Source organism: Charadrius vociferus, unplaced genomic scaffold (genome assembly GCF_000708025.1).
Source record: "Charadrius vociferus isolate BGI_N301 unplaced genomic scaffold, ASM70802v2 scaffold486, whole genome shotgun sequence".
Lineage (NCBI taxonomy): Eukaryota > Metazoa > Chordata > Aves > Charadriiformes > Charadriidae > Charadrius > Charadrius vociferus.
The window spans coordinates 763,509-786,331 of NW_009648965.1; the positions used below are offsets into that span (position 1 = coordinate 763,509).

The 22,823-nt window shown below is 37.7% G+C and overlaps 1 protein-coding gene across 2 annotated transcripts in view; it reads right to left on the reverse strand.

The window, feature by feature from the left end:
• The window catches only part of RBFOX1 (RNA binding protein, fox-1 homolog (C. elegans) 1), a 281,886-nt gene that overhangs the window by 131,567 nt on the left and 127,496 nt on the right, over positions 1-22,823 (reverse strand). For both annotated transcript variants that reach the window (XM_009887683.1, XM_009887682.1), the window contains one exon: positions 7,246-7,488. In XM_009887683.1, coding sequence (XP_009885985.1) covers positions 7,246-7,488 — 243 coding nt within the window. The remainder of the gene's footprint in view (positions 1-7,245; positions 7,489-22,823) is intronic.

A 22,823-nucleotide genomic window follows, 5' to 3' on the forward strand; every position in this document is an offset into this window, starting at 1 on the left:
AAAAAGGCGGTTATCTTCTCACCAAGCAAAACAACTCAGTACACAAACAGAGCTTTATAAACAGTACCGTAGAGAACAGGCGGTTTAAGGGTCTGTGTATCCTTGAGAAGAATCTATTTTAGAGCATGCACTGACACATACAGCTGCTAAAGTGAGCAATATGTTCCTGCTATTCTTTAGCATAAGCAAAGAAGTACACACAGGGCATAGTTACAAAGTTAACGCGCAGGGCTTTCAGCAAGGAAGCTTCTTAGAAGTAATGCCTACGATCACAAGTCATTACTGTGCCTCACCAAACCAGCACAGCATTACGTTACCTATTTGGGATGTCAGTTTTGATCTCTTCACTATAGAGTAGGAGCTGGACCAGGTTGCTCGGTTTTGCAGCTCTGAAGTGCTCGGGGTCTTGAAAAAAGCTCCTTGAAACATTTTCAGTAACAGTTGGGACCAAATATAATAGGTACTATAAATGAAATAGCATACCATGCTGATACAATAGCCTGCACCAGCAGGGTATGATTTAGATGAATAAACACTGCTGTAACAATTGTCAAAGTATTATCAACTACCTAGCACACTGGTGGCAAACTTCTATAGACAAAAATATGGAATTGAAATAGAATAAAAAATGGGTCATTGATAGCAGTTGGGAATAAAAAACATCCATGGGGAAATCTGACTTGCAAGACAGCTGCTTCATGGTGAAAAGTTCCGAGCTCCTCCGCAGGGGGAGCACAGTCCTCTGAGTGCCACTATTTAGAGGAATGATTGACACGGTTATCTGCACTGTAATTCTGCTCTGCATGCTTTCCAGACAGAACTACACACAGAGGCAAGCCAGTCACTTTTATTGCCAAGCCACAAGAGGCAGTTCCAGGATCCACATTCCAGGTGCACTATGAAAACCTCCTGGAGAAAAGCAGAATATTCAGAGACAAGGATAACAGCAGCTAAGCTCAGCAGCACTGAAAAGCATCCCGCTCACTATGCATATACTTGGTATGTTGGACTTCAAAGAAGTTTACCTCAAGGCTAACAAGCACAACCGCAGTTACACGATGAATCAGCAAACTACAGAGAACTTCAGTTTAAACATCGCTTCTTCAATGACACGCTGTTGTGAGAACAATTGATGGATGCCTCTAAACCAAATGGGATATAGCCCCACTGTTTAATATTGAATATAATTTCTTGAAACAGCTAATGTATCCCACACCCCCAGGACATGGACAGAGCAGGAATAACATAGTAGGAGAGAAGGAGAAGTATGAAACAGTATGGAGAAAAGAAAGAAAAGGAAAAAACCAAAACCAACTCACCCCAATAACTTACATAAAGAACAGAGCAGGAAAAAGAACTAATAATAATAGAAATATGCTGCAGAGAACTATAGTAACAGTCTACCCACCTGCAGGCTTGGACAACACACTAAAGCACTTTATAATAAATGCTTGCTACTGCCAGTTTCCTCACCTAAATTAAAAAGTGTAACAGAGAAATCAGTACAAGAAAAATCAACAAAGGTTATATACCTTTCTCTTCCCCAAAACAACCAAGTTCAATATGGTAAATAATTTTCAGTTCAGAGTATCACTAAGCCTTCCAAAATCCCTAGATGAAGAGATGGCCTCTGCAACATGACTAGAGAATGCGCAAACCTGGACAGAATTAACACCAAGAAAAGAAACCATCGAACTCACAAAACATCGCATCTCAAAGAACACACAAAATGTCAAGGTAAAGCAGGGCAACTGTTACAACAGACATCTAGTATCTACCATAGCAATTACTTTCACACAGAAGCATATCAAGTTCAGTGGCTACTACAGGAGGAATTTTGGTAGTAACCAAGCTGAAATTTAGTTGTAACAAAGGAGTTATGCGAAAAATACGTCATCATCTTCAATGATCACAGACAACCCACACCTCCACACTATATCTTCTATAGCATTTTGAGCAGCACTGCATTCCCTAATGCCACACTGGGTATTGAGTCAGAACCACCTTAGACAGAAAAGCACTATGCGCTGAATCACCAAGACTCCTCTAGGTAAACTTCATTTTCCCTCAAGGACTCCTACCCAAACACACAACTTATCAAAGCTTGTCAGCTTGTGAAATCTGCTGAAGTCACAGTCCAAGGCAGAAAGACTGTGCAATGACCTCAAGTTTTCTCTAATGCAAAAGCAGAATTAAGTTTAGAGCGGAGCACACACATACATAAAAAACAGACCATTTATATTATAAAATCAGTTTTTACCAGACCGTGATATTTACTTCCATTATTAATATAATACACTTAGAATAGGAAACACCAGAGAAATCACACTTACTTTACTATTATCTGGTTTCCTATATGTGCCCAGTTAATGCCCTTCGTATTTACGTACTCATCTCCCACTGACATCAACAGAAGTCATGCATAAAATCCACAGGCAATAATTGAACAAGTTTTAGTCTCGGAACTGTATACGCCATTTTTGCGTATCTATATGTACACAGGTAAAAGGTGACTTCATATTTCATAAAGTGATCAAATGTCTTACTTTAAAATATGTAACTATTTAACATAACACTCAAACACACTCTGCGAAATCATCAGACGTGTTACTTTTAACATAACTTTGTAACACACTTATTGAACCATCCTTCTGGAAAGTTGCAATTTACTATTTCTGTTAATGACTAAGAGCACATTTGATGCTATGCAACTCCAAAAGTCTACCAGCACTTAAATAACCCAGTACTGGATGGGTATTGATTATGCATATACTCAGATGGACTACTTCCTTGATTAAACAAATATATTGATCCAAAAAGATGAAAACTATATTATTCAGAGAAGAATCAAAGTAACTTTTGATGGTATTATATTACCTACAGATGATTTTACATTATTTCAGCTAAATCATTCTGTCTTTAAACATTTACTTCCCTTTCATTCTATACAGCTTCAGCTTCATAGCATCAAAATACAAAGTTAGTAATCCCTATACATACAATTTAAGCACCTCATAAGACCAATACTTACCCTAACAGAACACTGTTTCGCACTATTTTATCAAAATAATAGATTAAAATTTTCACTAGGAAATACACTTTTTGGAATTACAAGAGCATTTCTAATCCCACATCTTGACTGCTAAATGAATGTCCATTAAAGTATATTTGAATTAGTTAAGCATAATATGCAGAAAAGTAAAATCTTAACAATATCAAAACATTCCATACTCCTCAACTGCAGTTTTTGAAGTGCTTGTTAGTCAATTCGAGCAAAAGCAACTGAAAAGAACTTTGAAATTAAACTAAGAGAAGCACAAGGAAAACGGTACGGTTTTTGACAGGGTAGACGCCCAGCCAGGAGATCCCAGTTGGAAGTCCACAGAAAGTCAGTGCTACAAATGACAAAAAGATACCCAGAGCATTACATTCAGATATTATGTGTGCTCCCTGGAGAAGCTCAAGGAATGAAAGGGTTTCATGCAATGTTTTGTTAGAAAAAGTAAAATCCAAGAGTAAAAAAAGGATCCTTTTGTATTAAGTTCTCAACAAAATATTTTAGTTTTAATCAAAGAAAAGCATACATTCTCTTCTGTCAGATTTGTTTGCTTTCATAGCATATAGAAAATACTGTATATTCTGTAAGGCTGTAGTCATTAACGTCCCACAACAACTCAAAGTCAGTCTAAGTCAAAGTCAGTCTTTTTGGCTTGGTAGTACTTTACACCCATTTGAGAAGGCTCTGAATGACCAAAGGCAACACAAGAAATCTTTACTAGAGCCCATGGATTCTACGCATAAGGAAATCAAGTTCACATTCCCTACTGTGCACAAAATTGCAAACCTGTAATAAAACTAATGATTGGAATCTTGTTCAATTTGCAGCAAATGGGGATACTGATAGAGGTTCCAGGATCACACTCTGTCAAGAGAAGTTGCATGGAACCTTCTAATTTTTATCTTTATTATTTATATGTTTATATGGGTTCAGGCTGCACTAAACCTAATCTGAGCTGTAGCTTCAGTGTACGATTCTTTCAGACAAAAAGGAACTGGGACACACAGAGAAAGACAGGGTATGTGCCTAGCCTCAGCGTAGATTAAGTCCTTCATGGATGAGGTTAAGTCACTTCTGGTAGTAGTTCTACAAATTAGGTGATTGCCCTGTTGTTTATTAGCGTCATATTTCAAAATTTTGAGATCCATTTTTAGTGGTATATCCAGCTTCACATACACCTAAATACACATGTGAATAAGAAAATTCAAAAATTGGTCTTCCATCCAATAGCTTGTCTAATCTACATTAATCACAACAGTATTCTTCTGTGAATGATCAATCAACTGATTATTCTTCTTTTAATTGCATATAATACAGCTTACTGAAAGGAAACTCTGTAAAAATATTAGAACCTACCAAACAAATGCCACTATGTCCTCACATCAATTCCACTTAAAATTCTTTAAGACTGGAAACCAACTATTCAGAAAGCTAGCAGGAACTGGAAAGACACATAATTTGTTTCCTTCAACAATAAAGACCACATGGAGTTACAATGTTGACACAGTGCTATTGAAGCACCTAAACCCACAGGAGATGTACACAGCTGGATCTCCATAATATTACAAAGTCCGTGTCAAATCTGTCTGGGATCCATATGCGTATACCTATTTATAACGTCTCCACACTGTGTTAAGTGCAATGCTAATGAGATTAATGCATAACAGATTTTAGATCTACTTACCCATAATTAAATTGTGCAAACAATATTTGACCGTAAACTTGTAAAACTAACTGGTGAGTAATACGTTCAATGTCAAGGCTACTTTGAACAATCTAGATGCACAGACACACTCTTCTTGTAAACTTGTATTTTCAATGCATTGATGTCCAAGGAAAGGGATAGTATCCACAACTTCTAATATAACATTGCAATTTAGAAAAAATACCTTTTGAAAAAACAAACAAAAAAAGCAGCTTTCTCAAAGATGCCTAAAGTCAAAACTAAGGAAATCTAATTCTTTATAAAATGCATGGGAGCTACTTCAAAAAGTTATGCGCATTCCTCTGTAAGAAAGGAAACAGGAAGGCAAGAAAAGGATCCATAATAAAAAAAGCAAATAATGATACTATATTCTCCAAATACACAAGGTTAGTGGAATTGAAGTGTTATTCTTCAGAGAATGGAAATTCACTCCAAGTGGAACCAGATGGGAGAAAGCGTATGACAGGTAAAATATAAGCTGGATATGAGGAAGGCAAAAAGAAATAAGAAGAGCAGATAGCAAAGGATACAAACCCAAATAACAATAAAGCCTATTAGTACATCAGAAGCGGGAAACTTTCAAGGGAATCATTGAATTTGCTAGAGCTGGGATTGAACAGAGCACTAGAAGAAGAAAAGACAATCCAAATTAATTTTCATCAGCCTTTGTCACGAAGATGTTGGAAAAACACATACGCGACTTTTCTGATAAAGAGACTAACACTTCTTCAAACTGAAAAATCAAAAAGGGGTGAGGAAACACAATAAATTGAAAGCAATAAATGATGAGGCATGAGCTCCGATACCACTTGCATCAACAGGTGTTTTACCATTGATTTTAGCACTGACAGTCTTTTACTTCAAAACTGAATGGCAAAAAGACCAACAGTTTCAAAATACAAAAGGCTGAGCTGGGCATCACAGTGGACTGTTCAGTGCGCAGCAGTGGTCAGAAGAGCAAGCAAAACAGTAGAATATAAAAAGAATGAGACAGGGACGGTAGGGAAGACTACATTTTCAGTCAACAGCCAAAGTCTTCTGGAGTATCCATCCAGCTTAGGGTTCTGACTCTAAACCAACAATAGTGGCATATGACAAGAGTTTGACAACAATCAAAAATGATTATGGGAGAAAATGTAAAAAGCTGGAAAGAACCAGGAAGTTCACTTAGCAAAGAGAGGAATAAGAGGGGACACCGTAGAGCTGCAAAGAATACTATAAGATATAGGTAAACAGGATACTCTTCCACTTTCTCACACTACTAGACCAAAGGGCCAATCGGGGCAATAAAAAGTTACCAAGTCAAAAATAAAAGGACTGAAACATTTTACTGCATAAACCACAAAACTGGGTAATTACTTCACAAGGACACCTCCATGATAATGCCAAGGAATATCTTTTTGCTATTGCTTTTCTCTCTTGTTCATACCCATATAAAGAAATTAATGACACGGCAATAAATGTAAGTCTTCAAAACTACTCCTTTAAGGGAATACGCTTTCCCTTTCCTCTTGCCCTAATGGATTAAACTTTTCAGGTTGGATATATGCCAGGGGAGGAAGGGGAGGTAAGATGAGATACGGAGCATGGTTGCAGCAAGGATGAGGACAGCTAGTAGAGATGCTTCAAGTGCATGCTCAAACTGCAGTGTGCTGTCTGTTCTGTAAAGCAGGTGGTTGATGGCTCAGAAATCTGCCAGCTGTTGGCACTGGATATATTGGGTCCCAATCCAGAATTAAGACAGAAGCACTAAACTATCAATGTGTGAAATTTGTGACTTAAATTACAAGGTAGGGCCATCCAAGGAATCTCTTGCGTAATTCACGACACTTCAGAACTTCATTTATAAATCAAATAGGAGGAAAGTCTATCATTTCTGCTCTGTTGAGCACAGATCCACACACAACTTTGGTAAGAGCTGCACAAACAAGCTCACCAGAAACCACAGTATTACAGACGTGCTCTTCACAATACTCATTCACACAATTCTACAAGTAATTTCAATACACTATCATTCAATAAACACTATAAAAAACTAGTCATAAGTGTCAAAAATACAGAAATCGCTAAAAATAACAAAATCAGTCTGGTGTGGGGTTGTTGTTTTTGTTGTGGTTTTTTTTTTCCAAATGAATGCTTACAGACACTCTTTTGCAATGTTTTTCCATATTGGACTTTGTCCAACTTTATTATATGATTCACGGGCTTGCTATTAATCATTTTGTCTGTCTAATACTGTAGAAAAGGAAACTACAGATTCTACAAAGCTCCAAATACTTACTAAGAGGCTCCAAAAGCAGCGAAATTATAGTCTCCAAGTTGAACGATAAACTTTGACTGACTTTCAACCTCGAAACGGTGAGTAATCTGAACACAAATGAAGCGCAAAACTACTAAGTGTAACATAAGAATAAATGTTATCAATAAATACATGTGTAACTTGAAACATACTGCTTTAGAAATAGCTGAAACCTTGACTTACTGTGGCTGTGCCGGAGACAGTTTGTGCATTTGTGTCAGCTGCACTCTGTTCAGAGTGTGTCTGAGCAGGAGGGTACATGTTTAACGTGTGCTCTGGAACAGTGGTTTGGCCTGTGTAGTCTGGAGCTGGATGAGGATGTGGGGCTGTATATTCTGCAGGGATACCATTCTGAGGTGGAGCAAACTGGGCTGAGGCATAAGGCTGTGCCATTGTGTCAGGAGGTGCTGTAGCTTCCTGATTACCCTGTAAAAATCAAAGAAAAAAAAAGGAAGAAGAAATGTGGCGTAAGATAAAAATAAGTGATGATCACAGACATGTAACACAGAAAGCGATGATAGCATTCTGCTAAGATCGTTGGCCTGAAAAGGGCATAATATTTGTTTCTTGAGGAGAAAATTTCTTATCTGAATTAAATCCATTTTGCTAACCCTATTAAATCTTACTATAATTAGACAAACAAAACTGCTGTTCTCTGGATAACCGTACACTATTCTTTAACTGAGAAAGGTCAGTAAAATCTACCTGAACTAATGCCTCAACTCAGACAATGAAGAGGGACAAAGCTCAGTTTATTCTAAAGGCTGCTGAGCACAACTGCCAATACAGTGCTCACGTAAGGTTAGCTCCGCTCATAGCAAACAGTATTAATTCTCAGGAAGGAAACGTACAGAACAATCTTTCAGAACCTATGTAACAGATGTCCAAAATAGGATGCTGCAGATGACACAGCATTAGAAACCATTAATACAGGGGCTATCCCAAACTCAAATGAGCTGATTTACAAGATAAAGTTATCCCTCTAAATATGAAGCAATATAAAAATGAATATTTGAGTAAAACTTTATTTAGTTTTTAAAATACTCTGCCATTTTCCCACCAAAGTGCATACAAATACCTGCACCCAATTATTGTAGGGATTTATCTTATTTGTACTTATCAGTCCTTGACTTCCTAATTTCAAAATAGGCTGGATGAATAAAAGAGAGTCTTTTGCACTTCATACTTAAGGACATTTCCAGCCAATTTCAACTAATTTGAACATCAGTTCTCTGACATGAACTGGTCCTAAACTTTTAAGAATTTGCAATATCACAGCATGGGAACAAGCCTTGCTACATGGCAGGCTTATAAGGGAAAATCAATTTTTCCTTTGTAAAAGGCATTCAGTATAACCTAAAACCCCAAAACTTTACATCAGCAATCAAACCCTCTCTAATTTGAATCCCATCTTTGCTACTATTTTAGCATACAGCCTTGAGCAAGTAGTTTACATTGCCTCATTCAACGGTCAAATGAAAACAGTGACATTTACCTCCTTCACGGGGTTAAGTCAGTAAGTTTCATTTGCATATATCTACAATCATTCCAAGGTTATTGCTGCACTGAAACTTGCCCTGTTTAAATTCAGAGGAGGTTAAAAACTCTTGTAAATGTACACTTACACCGTCTTATATTAAAAAAATGGTAAGGTCCCTTTCTTATTTCTTTTACCTAATATTTTCACTATTAAAGAATAAATAAACCCTGATGAAGTAAAACCCAACAATGACTGAATTACACCTGAGACATTTATTAAATGTTTAAGAAGTGGGGGAGGCAGGGAACCTTAAATTTTTTAATCAACTGTTTCAGGAAAGACTTCATCAAGTGGTAAGTATGAACAACAGCAAATCGAACTTCTGCCTATATAAGCATTTTCACTGTGCTGGCTTTGAAACACAGTAGCCAGTTACTGCTGGTCCTTAAGCTATTCCTTCATGTCAGATGCTAAGCATGGCATTAAAGTCAGCAGCTGGCAAAAAAGAACAATAATGGCAACAAAGGGACCAAGGGCTAATGTCCAGGTGCATTTGATCTAAAGGTTTTTATACTGCCTCGAGTCCTAAACCAGATGTTGCTGAGACCCCCACTGTTTCTCATTAACATGACAGCAGTTCCGTAAGACCCTAATTAATATTCAAAGCATTCATACCTAGTGCTAATTACAGCTAATATTTAATTAAGAGAGATGAACTTTTATATTATTTTTACCAACAACTCCAAATAATTCACTTTTTAGATTTACCATAAAATGGCACACTGCACTGGTAATTCCAGCACCCTCGAGCTACTGAGACTCTTCTACCTCTTTCATTAGGCTTGTTAAGCTGAGGTCTGGATCACTTATTTAGAAGCAAGATCCCATTAGTAAGTAAACAACGAAGGCTCAGGGGTTTGTTTTCTTAAAATAGGTGCCTGCTGTAGCCTTTCCTAGCCTTTAAAATTAGTGTGAATTTATGATTCACAATTAATTCAACAAACACAGTATTACAATGTAGTATAAGAGCATGTATGTATAAACATGATCTTTACTACTTGTATGGGTATTGTTTAGAATATTAATTTATATCAAGAACAATGCAGTGTCAACTAACACATATTTGTATATACATGTGGCTGATGAAAACCCCAAACTACGCAGAAGTCAGGTACATTTGAATAGATTTTAAAGAACCAAAAATTCTTTAAGTATAATCACCTGAAATGTCCCTTTATTGTGCCCTTTAAAATACAGTGAACTAAAATGAATAAGGTAAATAATAGATCTAATGCATTAAGTTGAAAACATGAAATGGCCCTAAAAGCAACAGGAAATCCTGATCCTAAATTAGCCTATGAACTCAGGTATTAGAGTAATCTCAAAACTGCAGATGACAGTACACAGACAGCGCTTAATACAAACCTAGGCATGAGAGGCTAAACAGAAGTTGTCCCTTCAGACTCAGTTCTAAGTATCTTTAAGATTAAATGACCCCCTTAATGCTCACTTTGTGCACGGTTTTTAATAAAGTAGTTGTTGGCAACAGAAAGAAGAACAAAGGATGGCAGAGAGTCAGGCTCTGCTAAATGTTCTGGCCTGAGTTTTAATGAAAACCACATTTCAACTGAAAAATATGCTTTACGTGGCAGTGTATAAAATCAAATTCATCGCTTTCTGGTTAAATGTTGAACTCTAAAGAACAAAAAAAAGAAAGCATTCCAATGATGCAGGTAAGTGAAGTCACTCCTATTCCATTTATATTACTCCATTTGAAGAAAAGCTTAGAATTTAAAATGCTGCTAGTATCTCAGATCTTAACATGCTTTTTCAGCATCCTCTCCTCTGAAAGGATTTCATAATTAAGAAACGCATCAAAAGTGTCAAAATGTAATAAAGCAAGCTTGTTATGTTTGTACACAAAAGACAGAGCACAGAAAACATTACTTATGCAGTGTTCCTTTTTAAAAACACATTTGCAGCATAAAAATGTATTCAATGAAAACCTTTCTGCTTGCCTGCATTTTAAAGTCTAACTAAGTTTATTGTTTGTTCTACTCTATTTTCTGTTTGGTGCATTTTGTTTCTTTGGCAAGAGATATTTCACATTTAGAGAAAGCCTCTCATACTGTAGTTAAATGAGCCAAACTGCATCATATCCTTAGGGCACAGAAACGAAGAAGAAAAATGCAACATTACTCTGTAAACCTGCTGGTTATAAGAACAGCTCAGTTCGATATATCGAGCACAGCAGATACATAATCACGGCTGCAGTTTGCCCTCCTTCAGACTTAAGCAACAAAACATGGATAAGAAGTCTCGCATGCAGTGGTGCAGCTGGTTATAAGAAATGCCCTGGCTCGCCTAAAATCAAGAGTTTCAAGTGAAAATAAAAGCGAAAATACCTGCTGTACCATCCTGCTCCCTTTATTCTCCATAAACTTAGCAGCTGCTCTAGTCCCAGGCCATACAGCATCTGCCCAAAGCAAGCATCAATTATGGATGAGGGCTTGTGAGCAATGTAATGTGTGCATGAGTGTGGATGATCGGGGTGTTGAAGGAGGGGGAGCTAATGCAAGGCTTACTGACCTCCCTCTCAACATCTGACTGCTCCCAAAACCTAATCCAGATGGGACTCTTTCAGTTTGCTGGGCCTCGCCCCATCAATCACAGCAGGCCACTCCTCTGTCTCCTGCTACTAGTTATAGAGTGCACCACTGAGCAGATGATTACACACAGAAGAAGAAAAAACACAGCTTGACTACATTAATAGCTGTTTAAAAAACATTAGAAATGCTACTATCTAAGTTGCCGGAAGCTGAACATTTTTGTTTTAAAATTAAGACGGCTGTATTCAAAGTTACAAAGTCCCCTAAACTTCAAGTGCTTTGGCTTTTCGATAGCTATGTACAGTAACATATGTGCATTTCTCTGTGATTAATTCATCTTACATGTGGCAGAGTTAATACCAATAAGATTTCTATTTTAAAATTGCTGAACTCCACAAGTAAACCATAAGTATTGAACTAGCCTGTTTTAGATTAAATGTACTTTATCCTTCCACACAAATGAAATATTGTTTCCTTTTTTGTTTCATTTCATGACATCCCTCATGCTTAGCAGGAGAAATATTTCAGAAATGCTTCCAAGGTTTCGTTCTGTGAGGCACTTTAAGCAACTTAATGCTTCACTATTAAAGGAACTTTCCTTGATGCTGTGGAAGTAGTTTTAAAATGATTAAACTTCTAATTAAATCACATAATAAAGAAAAAAAAACAACTAAGAAGATATAGACAACCCCAAAGAATACACATTTATTGCCACTGTCATGGACTACCTACAGACACAAGAATTCACAAACAGGGCAGACGTTTAACATGGGAATTATTCTTTAAAACGTTCAAATTCTAAGGGGTGGGCAGAGCAGCAGATAAACAGCCATCAATTAATCGTTAAACTTCTATTCCAACTGAAATATATTGGAATTCTTTAAAGTGGCAGTGTAATTCTTCCAGATTTGTCGCTGGCACTCCCCTATTAATGATAATAAAAGCAGCCACTTCGAATTTTTCAGAAGGAATCAGACATCCAACCACACTGGACCGATAATCACAACTGACTGACTCCGCAAGCCTTCTCTGCTGTAGCTTAATTATCTGACCAGGCCACTTGACTCAGATCATTTGCTGCTGCAATCATACAAAATAAATTCTCCAGCCACCTCTCTTTTTTGGAAGGTTCAGCACAGAGCCAAATTCAGATTTAATTTAAAAAAAAATCTCGTTCCAAAAGAAGGGTGTTTTCAAAAGTAAGAAAGTCAATGCAAAATAATTTTTTTTCAGAGAGCATAGGGGGAAAAGGTAATACTACCTTAGCAAGAAAGTACCCTTTCTCTTCTCCCATTACAGAGAAACACTTACTTTTGGTCCTCTTAACATATAACATTCACATATATTCCAGCAAAAGTCTGTGCTCTTGCTACTGCTACGTATACATTTGAAACTGAAATGTTCATTTTTTGTCAGTGCCTGAAGTACGGAACAGACTAACTAATGAAACATCACAACACCCGACAAAGTAAGAAGGTTATATACATTTACTTACGTTTAACAGAAGGCAGCAAACAACTTACCAAAAAGTAAATCCTAGTCTGAATTCCTGCCTGCATTCGAGACCACATAGTATTATGGATGTACAGATACATATGAAGAAAGCATTCCCTCTGACACCTTCATTCTTTCCAATTGTGACTGCTGAAACTTTCTACTACTTTTATGACACTGTGATTTATTACGCTAGCTTTCCTTGTCCTACATGAAAATTCTTTCTCTTGCTATTTTCAATGGCCCAACTGGACATGATTCTGTCACATTGATTTGTTTTACTTCCACATTACCACCTAAATCTTAGTGGTTTTTTTAACTTCAGTTTCCTGCCTGCCCCTCACTTTCTCCAACCCTGACTCAGTTATTTTATACAGGTCTTTTCAACTGCAGCTCAAACTTCTATTCAGTCAACCAATATTTTCCTTTTTTAAATACATAGAAAGATTTTTACATCACATTTTGGAAAGACAAATCTCCAAAATTGCCTGAAGACTCATATAGCAAGAGAATCTGGTGTATTCAGCAGGTGTATTATAATTCATTTTCACAATGAGAATTGATTCTTAAAACATTTCAAAAGAAAGGCATGAAAGAAGCTTGTCCTTTCCCACAAGACATATAGGAAAGTACACCTTATCTTGTTTTACGCCTTTACTGGACCATACTGAAGAAGATGATGAAGCATCCTTGTACCCAAATAGAAGGGGGAAAAAAAAAAAAGAAAAAAGAATTGCATTGTCAACATACAAGGTGCATAAAAAGCTGCCTGGAGTGGTGGCCTTTAAAGAGAGTAGCAGTCAACGTTTAGAAGTCTAACTGTCAGGCAGCAATAAGCGCCATCCCTTGGGTATCAAGACCAGGTCGAAAACTGTTGAATATCCTCATAAAAGACCTGTATGAAGCATCAGAATGCAAGTTCACACACAACAGCCAATACAGGGAGCAGGTACAGGGGTCTTGAGAAGCTAGAGGAATGGGCTGACAAGAACCTGATCAAAGTCCTGCTCTTGGGACAGAAAAACACCATGCGTTGGTGCAGGCTGTGGACTGCCTGGCGAGGGAGCAGCTCTGCAGGAAAGGATGTGTGAGAATCCTGGTGAGCAGGAAGTTAGGTACAAATCAGCAGTCTGCCTTTGAGGCAAAAAAGATGAACTGCATAGTGGGCTGTCTTAGCCAAAGGGTAGTCAGTGGGTGGAAGAAAGAGATCATTCCTCCCTGCACTTCACTTGCGGGACAGTATCTGGAACACTGTGTCCAGTCTGGAGTCCCCCAGGATAGGAGATATACTTCCAAACTGGAGGGTCCAGTGTTGGGTCTCTGAGACAGCTGGGGTACACAACAAATGGGAAAAGGCTGAGGGAGCTGGTTTAGCCTGCAGAAGAGAATGCTAACAGACAACTGAATTGCATCTTCTCCAACTTATTGGATGGTTACAGAGACAGAACCAGACCTTTCTCAGAGGTAAAGAACAAGCAGCAACAGTCAAAAGTTGCAGAAAGCTAAATTCTGATTGGCTATAAAGAATAAAATCACAAATATGAGTGAAGTTAAGCACAGGAACATGCTGCTCTGAGAGGGTGTGGCATCTTGGAGACTTTCAAAAGGAACAAGCCCCTGACCAACCTGACTTGTGTAGTTACCCCTGATTTAAAAATAACGTTGGGATTTGATGGCCTTTGAAGTTCCCTTACAACCTAAATTATTTTATGATTCCATGTGGTCTCAACAGTAGCAGAACAGCTTCAAAATGGATTTTATACCTTTATCCTATCTGATGACTTTCCTCATAAAGGACTTACTGACAAGGAAGAAACTAGCTACAACTTCTAGTCTGCTTTCTCTCCTCAAGAAACGATATCTCAATTCTTTGAGATGGATTTGCAATGCTTTCTTAAAAAGATATAAATATATTTGTTTAATCCACAGCCAGAGCAGTATGAAAGTGGCAATCACTATAGTGCATGCAAGACAAGAATAGTTTCCACAAACAATGCAAATTAATATTGTGAACTATGACGTGCCTTATTTTCTGCCCAATGTCACCATTTTCATCTTAGGTAGAACACTGCCTTGACATCTACATGTCCCTAGAAAGGAGTATTTTTCTCCGCCTTCTGCATCACCTCTAAGATATTTACTAAAGTCATGTAAGCTTTCTAATTTTATCTGCAATTTTTCTACAAAACCAAAATTTTATTCTGTTTCATATATTAATTTATTGAAAGGCTGAACAACCCCAACTCTCTCAGCCTGTCTTCACAGGAGAGGTGCTCCAGCCCACTGAGCATCTTCGTGGCCCTCCTCTGAACCCACTCCAACAGGTCCATAGCCCTCAGCACAAGAAGGGCATGGACCTGTTGGAGCGGGTCCAGAGGAGGCCACGAAGATGCTCAGTGGGCTGGAGCACCTCTCCTGTGAAGACAGGCTGAGAGAGTTGGGTTTGTTCAGCCTGGAGAAGAGAAGGCTCCGGGGAGACCTTATAGCAGCCTTCCAGGGGGCCTACAAGAAAGCTGGAGAGGGACTTTTTACAAGGGATAGGATGAGGGGTAACGGTCTTAAACTAAAAGAGGGGAGATGTAGATTAGATATTAGGAAGAAATTTTTCACTCTAAGGGTGGTGAGACACTGGAACAAGTTGCCCAGAGAATTTGTGGAGACCCATCCCTGGAAGTGTTCAAGGCCAGGCTGGATGGGGCTTGGAGCAACCTGGTCTAGTGGAAGGTATCCCTGCCCATGGCAGGTGGGTTGGAACTCTATGATCTTTAAGGTCCCTTCCAACCCAAACCATTCTATGAAAATCACTGCCACCTCTCAAAGTTGAATTGTAGTGAAGCTAATATGTCAATTTTCTTATTTTTCAGAATCAAAGAAAGTGGTTGAAAAAGCCAAGTGATTGAAGATATGGGATTTTTAAAGCTGGATCAGTTCCAAAATCAGTTCACAAGGAATTGTGACAGGAGAAGTGAGAGGTTAATGCACTGAAGAAATAATCAATGGGAGTTTGGAGAGAGGACAAAGCAGCAGACATACATGGTGCTATATTGACATAAAAGATTTTGTCCTGAGAAACCATTCCTTAATAATCTTAAGTCTTCAATTTGCAAGAACAAAGGCAACACAGACCAAGTAGTAAATTACAGTCCTTTACAGTAAACAGTAAAAACATCAATCTGTACTTATAATCTAGCTAACACAGATCTCAGAGCTACCACAACTCAAGTTGTGCATGAGAAGAAAGAAACATGCACTGCAACCAGGTAGCCTGCAGGTCTGCAAAGCAAGAACCACTGGGCCTTCTTTTATAGCTACAGACAAAAGTATTATTCATAGCTCAAGCAGTGGAAGCAACAGAGTTGTTTTGGCAAAACTATTTTACTAGGATGTATTAGCGCTTCTGAGAAGACAGATATACCAGCCCAGGTGACAAACCATGCTTATGAAGCAAGACTATGTCTGGCACAACCCTGCATCATGCTTTGTAAGCCTTACTTCCACACTCCACTGAGACTATTACTACTTTGTAACTTACACACAAGCATAAGTATTTACAGAATTTGAGTCAAAAAATTTCTCGAAGTGCCACCTTATTGGTGAAAGATTGAACATGGCTAATGATTAGAGTCTGCAGAGGGGAACTCAACAACAATCAAATGCCGTTGCAGGTGTATGGTTTTCAACAGCTAGACAATTTCTAGAAATCTGAGAAATTCTTGTAACATAACTACAATAATTAATTTAAGATTTGCTGTAAGTAGAATTCAACATCTGAATTGCAATTTTCTCAAAAAAACCCCAAAACATCCTAGCTGAATTTCTCAGGAGATTGGGATTGGATACAGCTGTGTTTTTTAAAAGTGTCTAAATCAGACAATTTAATTGAGCTGAGCTTAATAGTTACACAAAGTTATTCCCAATTTACAGATGCTGCCTCATCCAGAATATATCAAATGAACTGCTTTTTCAGTTGGTTTCCTAATGGACATACCACTTTGTTCACTGTAGAAAGTGTGACCTACAGTCACGTGCACAGACAACATGTTTGAAGGTCATTTGTTCTGGAGAAACCATATCATAGTTTCATGTGTACCTAATTAGTTATTTTTCATGCACAAACAAATGATTTTCTATTAAAAAAACCCCAACAAACTAGGCAGTATGAGTGATGTGCGTCACAAGTATTACACCCAGAGAACCAAGAAAACAGTACTGTATACAGGCACAGTCTTTTCACTGTTCAGCCTAGCAGACTTTTGTCTGCTTCACAAAACCACCACTGAAGTCACTGCATGGAAATGCAGCTTGCCCTAAGTATTCAGATTTGTAGTAAAACAAGGCTACAGGGACAGAGCGAGCAACGTTACACAAAACGACTGAAGGGCAGCAGCAGTTACTTGAGTGCAAACTGGCATGCCATCTCTTTGAACGGAATACTTTGAACGACCTCCTTTCACCAGGGACACAATCTTTCTCTGATGGGCTGTGATTTAGTCTCAGAAAAGAAAGGGGACATTTTCTTCATAATCCCTTATGCTGAATCATTTTTTAAGGCAGTACCACAATAACCACAGTTCATCCACTATATGTGAAACGGGTCCAAGCTTCAGTATCAGAAATGGGAGGATCATTACTTGACTCTACTGAAATAAAACGAACAGTCAGCTAGTGAGGGAAAGGACAATGTATTGCCATAAGCTGCCTGAAGCAGCAAAGCTGACTGAAGCTTGTACCTCCTTAGCTCTGTGTCTGCAAACATCAAAGTATACAGAGCTGCTTTCCAATCTAGTTCACTAATGATTACTGTAAAATTGCCCCAAATGAACTAGTGGGTATTGTTTTGTTTTATTTGTTTAAAATGGGTAAATTTAAGAGTTCAATTTATGTGGGAAGCTCCATAAAGACAACAACATGATTGAGTTTGGGAATTTGGAGAAAGACCGGGAAGATAAGCAGCAGTTAGAAAACAGTGCTTCAGGAAAAGATGCTTCAGCTTATCCAGGGAATTGTTAGGAATCCCTGAGATTCACCCACAAGAGGAAACAGTACAAGGCAGCTGCCTGACCGATTGAGCAACTGATTAAGAGAACTTCAGCATGTAGGAACAAACTATCCATTAAGGAAGATACTTAGCAGAAGGCCCACATGGCTAAGCAGAAAGTTTCTCAATGAAGAAATCTACAAAAAGGGAACATACAAAGCAATGGAATCAAGGCTTCGCAACAAAAGAGGAGTATAAAAGTATTGCTCAGGAACTTGAGGACAAAATCTGGAAGGCTTTTTGTCCAGCCTAGCTGCAACTAAGACTCGTGAAAACATTAAGGGTGACAGGAAAAGATTTTACATACCAGGTCTGCTTGTTGCAAAACAAAGTTCACGGAAAATGTTGAAGGAGGGAGGAGACAGCCTTGTGGTGAAGAAGTCATCATAATATAATGAAGTACTTCATGTCTTTTTTGTTTCAGGTAAAGTCTGATCCTAAATCATTGCACCCAAATCATGGACAGCATGGGTAGTGAAGGAGAGGGACAATGAACAGTGGAGATGCAACAAGTTAGGGAATACCTAGCAAAGCTGGATGTATTTACATATTTGAAGCCTTAAGGCATTCAACAGAAGGTGCCAAAGGAGTAGATCACAGTGATCATGGGCCAATGCCTAACTATGAAAAATTATAGTGATAATGAAAGTCCCAGAAAAGCTACCATTACTCCTGTCTTTTAAAAAGGCAAAGGGGATGATTCAGGGAACTACTGACCGCCCAACCTCATTTCAGGCCCTGGAAAGATCATAGAGCACATCTTTTTGGAATCAATTTCCAAGCATGCAAAGGAGACCTAGGTAATTTGAAGTGGTCAGCATAGATTGTTTTTTTCAAAAACCAAAAGCGACTGGCTACATTGACAAAGTTCAAGCACCAGATACAATCTACCTTGACTTCAATAGAGCTTTTAATGCTGTCTCCCATAGCACTCCCAGTTGAGGCATTAGGCAAGAAGGGCTGGACTGTCAAACTGGTGGAAAATTTGCTGGACTGTCAGGCTCTAAGATCAATGGCTTAATGTCTAAGTCATGACCAGTAGTAAGTTGAATATCTTAGGGTCAATACTGGGTCTCACACTGTTCAACAACTTGGAGAATGACAAGGAGTACATCCTCAGCAAATTTGCAGGTACCACAACTATGAAGCCTCAATCCAGGGATAACTTGATAAACCTGAGGACTGGGGAATCAGAATCCTTATGTAGTTCAACACAGAAAAGTGCAAAGTTCAGCACCGTGGGCATCACAGAATAACAGTTTGAGGAAATGAAGTTCATTGCACATTCACTGAACCCCTTTCAGTTTTAGTCTGTATATAATAAAGGTGTTATAACACAGAAACGCCATCTATATTAAAGAGTAAGTGCCTTGTTATTTGCCCTTAGAAACAGATTGTTCAGAGACTACAGATCTTCTAAATTGCAAATAAAATTCTATTATTTCCTTTCTTTTTCCTTCCATAAAAAAAACCCCGACTCATCTGTGTATTGTTCATGGACATCCCATGCAGTGCCATCCAAATGTGTGTGGAAACTGCATATATTCTGCATTTTACCTGTAACTTTTGAGCAGGCAGAATTTTTGGTTTTAAATGTCCGACTCCAGTATTTTGAAAACTGTGGCCGAATATTCATGAATTCAATACATCCACAATTCATACTTATCAGTTCCAAGAGACAAGAACTGTGATCTTCAAGCCCATAAACTTTTGATTAAAATGAAGTTATTTCAATGGAGCTGAATATAGTTTTGTGATTAAGAAATTCACCATTCTTCTGTTTCTCTTCTTTAAATTTTCAGAAAAACTAAAAAGAAAAAGAAACTAGAAATTAACTATATTACCAGAAAGAATGCCTACTTCTCATCTCTGTTTTAACTTTAAAGTTTCCATCATTTTGTTATTTCTAATGGAACATAGATGACCTGAGCTGCAACGACCAATTAACACAGCAATGCCGTCTTGTTTAATACCAGCTAAAGCAGCATTCATTTTTTGGCACTGAAATGAAATGATGGAACATGATTTCTGACTTTACTTACTTCTAAGATTAAAAGGACTATCAAAATATCATTGGGCACAAGGAGCACAGATTAGCTTCCTGCCCATCTACACTTTGCTATGCTTGTTTACCACTGAGATTATTTGTGTTCTTCAGTTAATGCTTATGTTAAGATGCTGTTATAGCATTAACAAGTAACTGTTTACTCCAATGTTTGTCATTAGCAAACTAAGACACAATACTGAAGAAAGGTAAAGCTGTTCTCACCGATGAGATAAAAACGGCAATAAGATTTGCATATGCAATGCTAAATATATTTCCAAACACTGCAGAATGGCATAACTGGCTGAAAATAAATAAAAATCTATATTAAGAGTGCTACAATGAATCTGCAGTTATGAAGAAAATGAACAAAATCTTTTAATGGTTCCTATAGCATTGGAAAGACTTTCACTGACTATACTGATTGGTAAAGCTTCTGTTATTATGGAAGGAATGGCCAATTTGTCTTTGTATTTTAATTTCCCCATCTCAAATCTGCAGAACTACGTTGCTTCTCCCTGCATATCTTCCCTAGAGATTTATTATCTTTTTTACTAGCCCTTCTTCACAAGACTGAACATATAAATATGGTAGTAAATCTTGCTATAAACCTGGCCTCTGCCATATGCCACCGGTGCTTAACCCTGGTAAGCATAAAAACCATTGCTTCAAACAATACATTATTTTAAAATAATATAGATTGTGGGATAGATTGTGGGACTGGGTACAAATAACCTTTCTCAGTTTACAGTTTTATTTCGTGCCTTTGCATGTAAGGAGGGGAGGGCTGGTGCAAGGAAAGGTATTTCCAAAACTGAAACAGCTTTGAGAAAAACTCTAGCATATTAACCAGAAGCATACGACTGATTTACAGCAACCCCATCCAACAGCATTTGCGTTTATACAGTGCAGCAGCATGTATAACAGCCACAGCATCCAAACGCTAGAATTAGTGAAAACAAGCATCTACATAGACTAATTTGGGAGAGAAGAGTTATAGCCTGAAAACTGCTTTTAATCCACGTGAAGTGAACTGGCTGTCTTTTACAGTAGGAACACTGGATTAAATAAGATAATGAAAAATACTGAAACAGTTCAGTATTTGCTGAGTGCACACCTAGCAAGATGAAGAATAAAGCAAATGTGTTAGCATTCTATCTGCAAAAGAAATTCAGATTAGATATTGCTACACAGAAATTGATAGCTAGTAGGTATTCAGTCAGAAAAGTGGTTTTTCTTTTAAATATTACCATCACATGGTATAGTACATCACTTGTGTCAAGTTAAATTTAATCATATCAGCATACTTAGAGGAAAAAAACCTGAATACCTACTTATATACCCATGCCAAGAGGGATTATATGAGACTTTACAAAGTCTTTTCCTTTTATTTAATATTCTGGTATGTGTATAGAACAATTTTGATATGTATTATACCCTCAAACTAATCTATTCCATTGTCTTTTTAATGCACACCCAGTATGCCTGAACTTATAGTTACATTATAATATGTACTGTCAATTACTTATGTTCTTCTGAAGTCTGCCTATGTAAAAGGAAAGACCTTTTCCTTGAAGCAGCGATAGGTATAATGAGAGTGTTGCTAATTTTCTTGAGCAAAGCAACATCACCTGCTTCCTACTAGTTAAGAGGACATTTAAAAAGGAACAATAATTTATGAGCTCACTGACGCCTACTGACTTTTGTCAGACTTAGTAGAATCAGGTATGTGCAGGACTGTGCTTCAGAAGAGGTGTTTGAGCAACGTAACACAGAAACTTGATAGGCTTTTACTGAATTGTGCTTTTTCTACATATGTTTAATGGCTTATCTGAACAACAATGAAAAAGGATCACTATATAATCCATCAGAAATAAACTACTTTTCAGCTGCCAGACACTAAATAAAGCAACAAAAATGTAGAAACATGAGTTTTATTCTGGGAAAGTAACCAAAACCGTTAAGTGGCACATATGTCAAGCACGCACTTTGGCAGACTCAATCCACCTCAGAAGACATAAAGATTGTACGAATAGAATTGAGGCGCAAAACAGGGACCTAAAAGGCAGAAGTCCACCTCTACAAATGTACTGAGTTTATTTTGCCAAGCTTTTTAGTGAATTTTCCTCTCTCCTTATCCAGATCCTGATTTCTTTTCCCCTATCTTTCAAACCCTCCTCTGCCTCCCTCAGCCTTTTTGTACTCTCCTTCTTTATTATTTCCTCTGCATCCTCTTTCTACACTTACTTGCAAAAATCTGATTCTCCCATTTAATAGTTATTGCAACAATTGAGAGTACAGTAGATGCAAAATGCTGACATGCTAACACAATAACTATGCGTAAGTAGGAATGGGAGAAGCAATGGATGACCTTCATATACACACCTTAACTTTCAGGCAAAATATCTTACATAACTGTAAACCGTTCAGAGCAGAAATCTGAGGCTGCAGGACTAGTACAATTTGGAGATTTTTTTTCACCTGCTCCCATTTATTCTAGACACCATTGTAGCCAATTGATCCAGGATTTGGAGGATGAAATATTTTGGAACTTGACACAACTACGGCACTTCCCATTTGTTGGTCTTGATGAAGTGATAAGTGTACTAACCACCTTGCATAAATAACCATGAAGGGATCACTGCTCATCAATTGACTTCATGTAGTAACAAAAGTGTTTAAATTGGATTCTTAAATTATACAACTATTGATATTTCTACTGCCTACAGTTCTAAAGAATACTAGAAAAAAAATCCAACCAAAAAACAAAGCAGTGAGTTAATTTAAATTAACAAACGCTGAAAAAGTAGATTCAAATCCTCCAGTAAAGGGGTCTGCAGTGACTAACAGCATCAACTAAGGCAAAGCACACCAAATTCAAGTTTAGTGTCACACACACACACACACACATATATGTCTTCATGGTATCAAACTAAGAACCAAAGTCAATGGGAACTTATGAAGCACAGTAAATTGATCTGAAAATGTTGCTTGCTAACAAGGATCATAAAATAAAATTTTCAAATTATTATTTTAACTACATTTTATTAACACAGATTGAACACAAGTTAAATAATCTGAACTCAAGACCTCTCA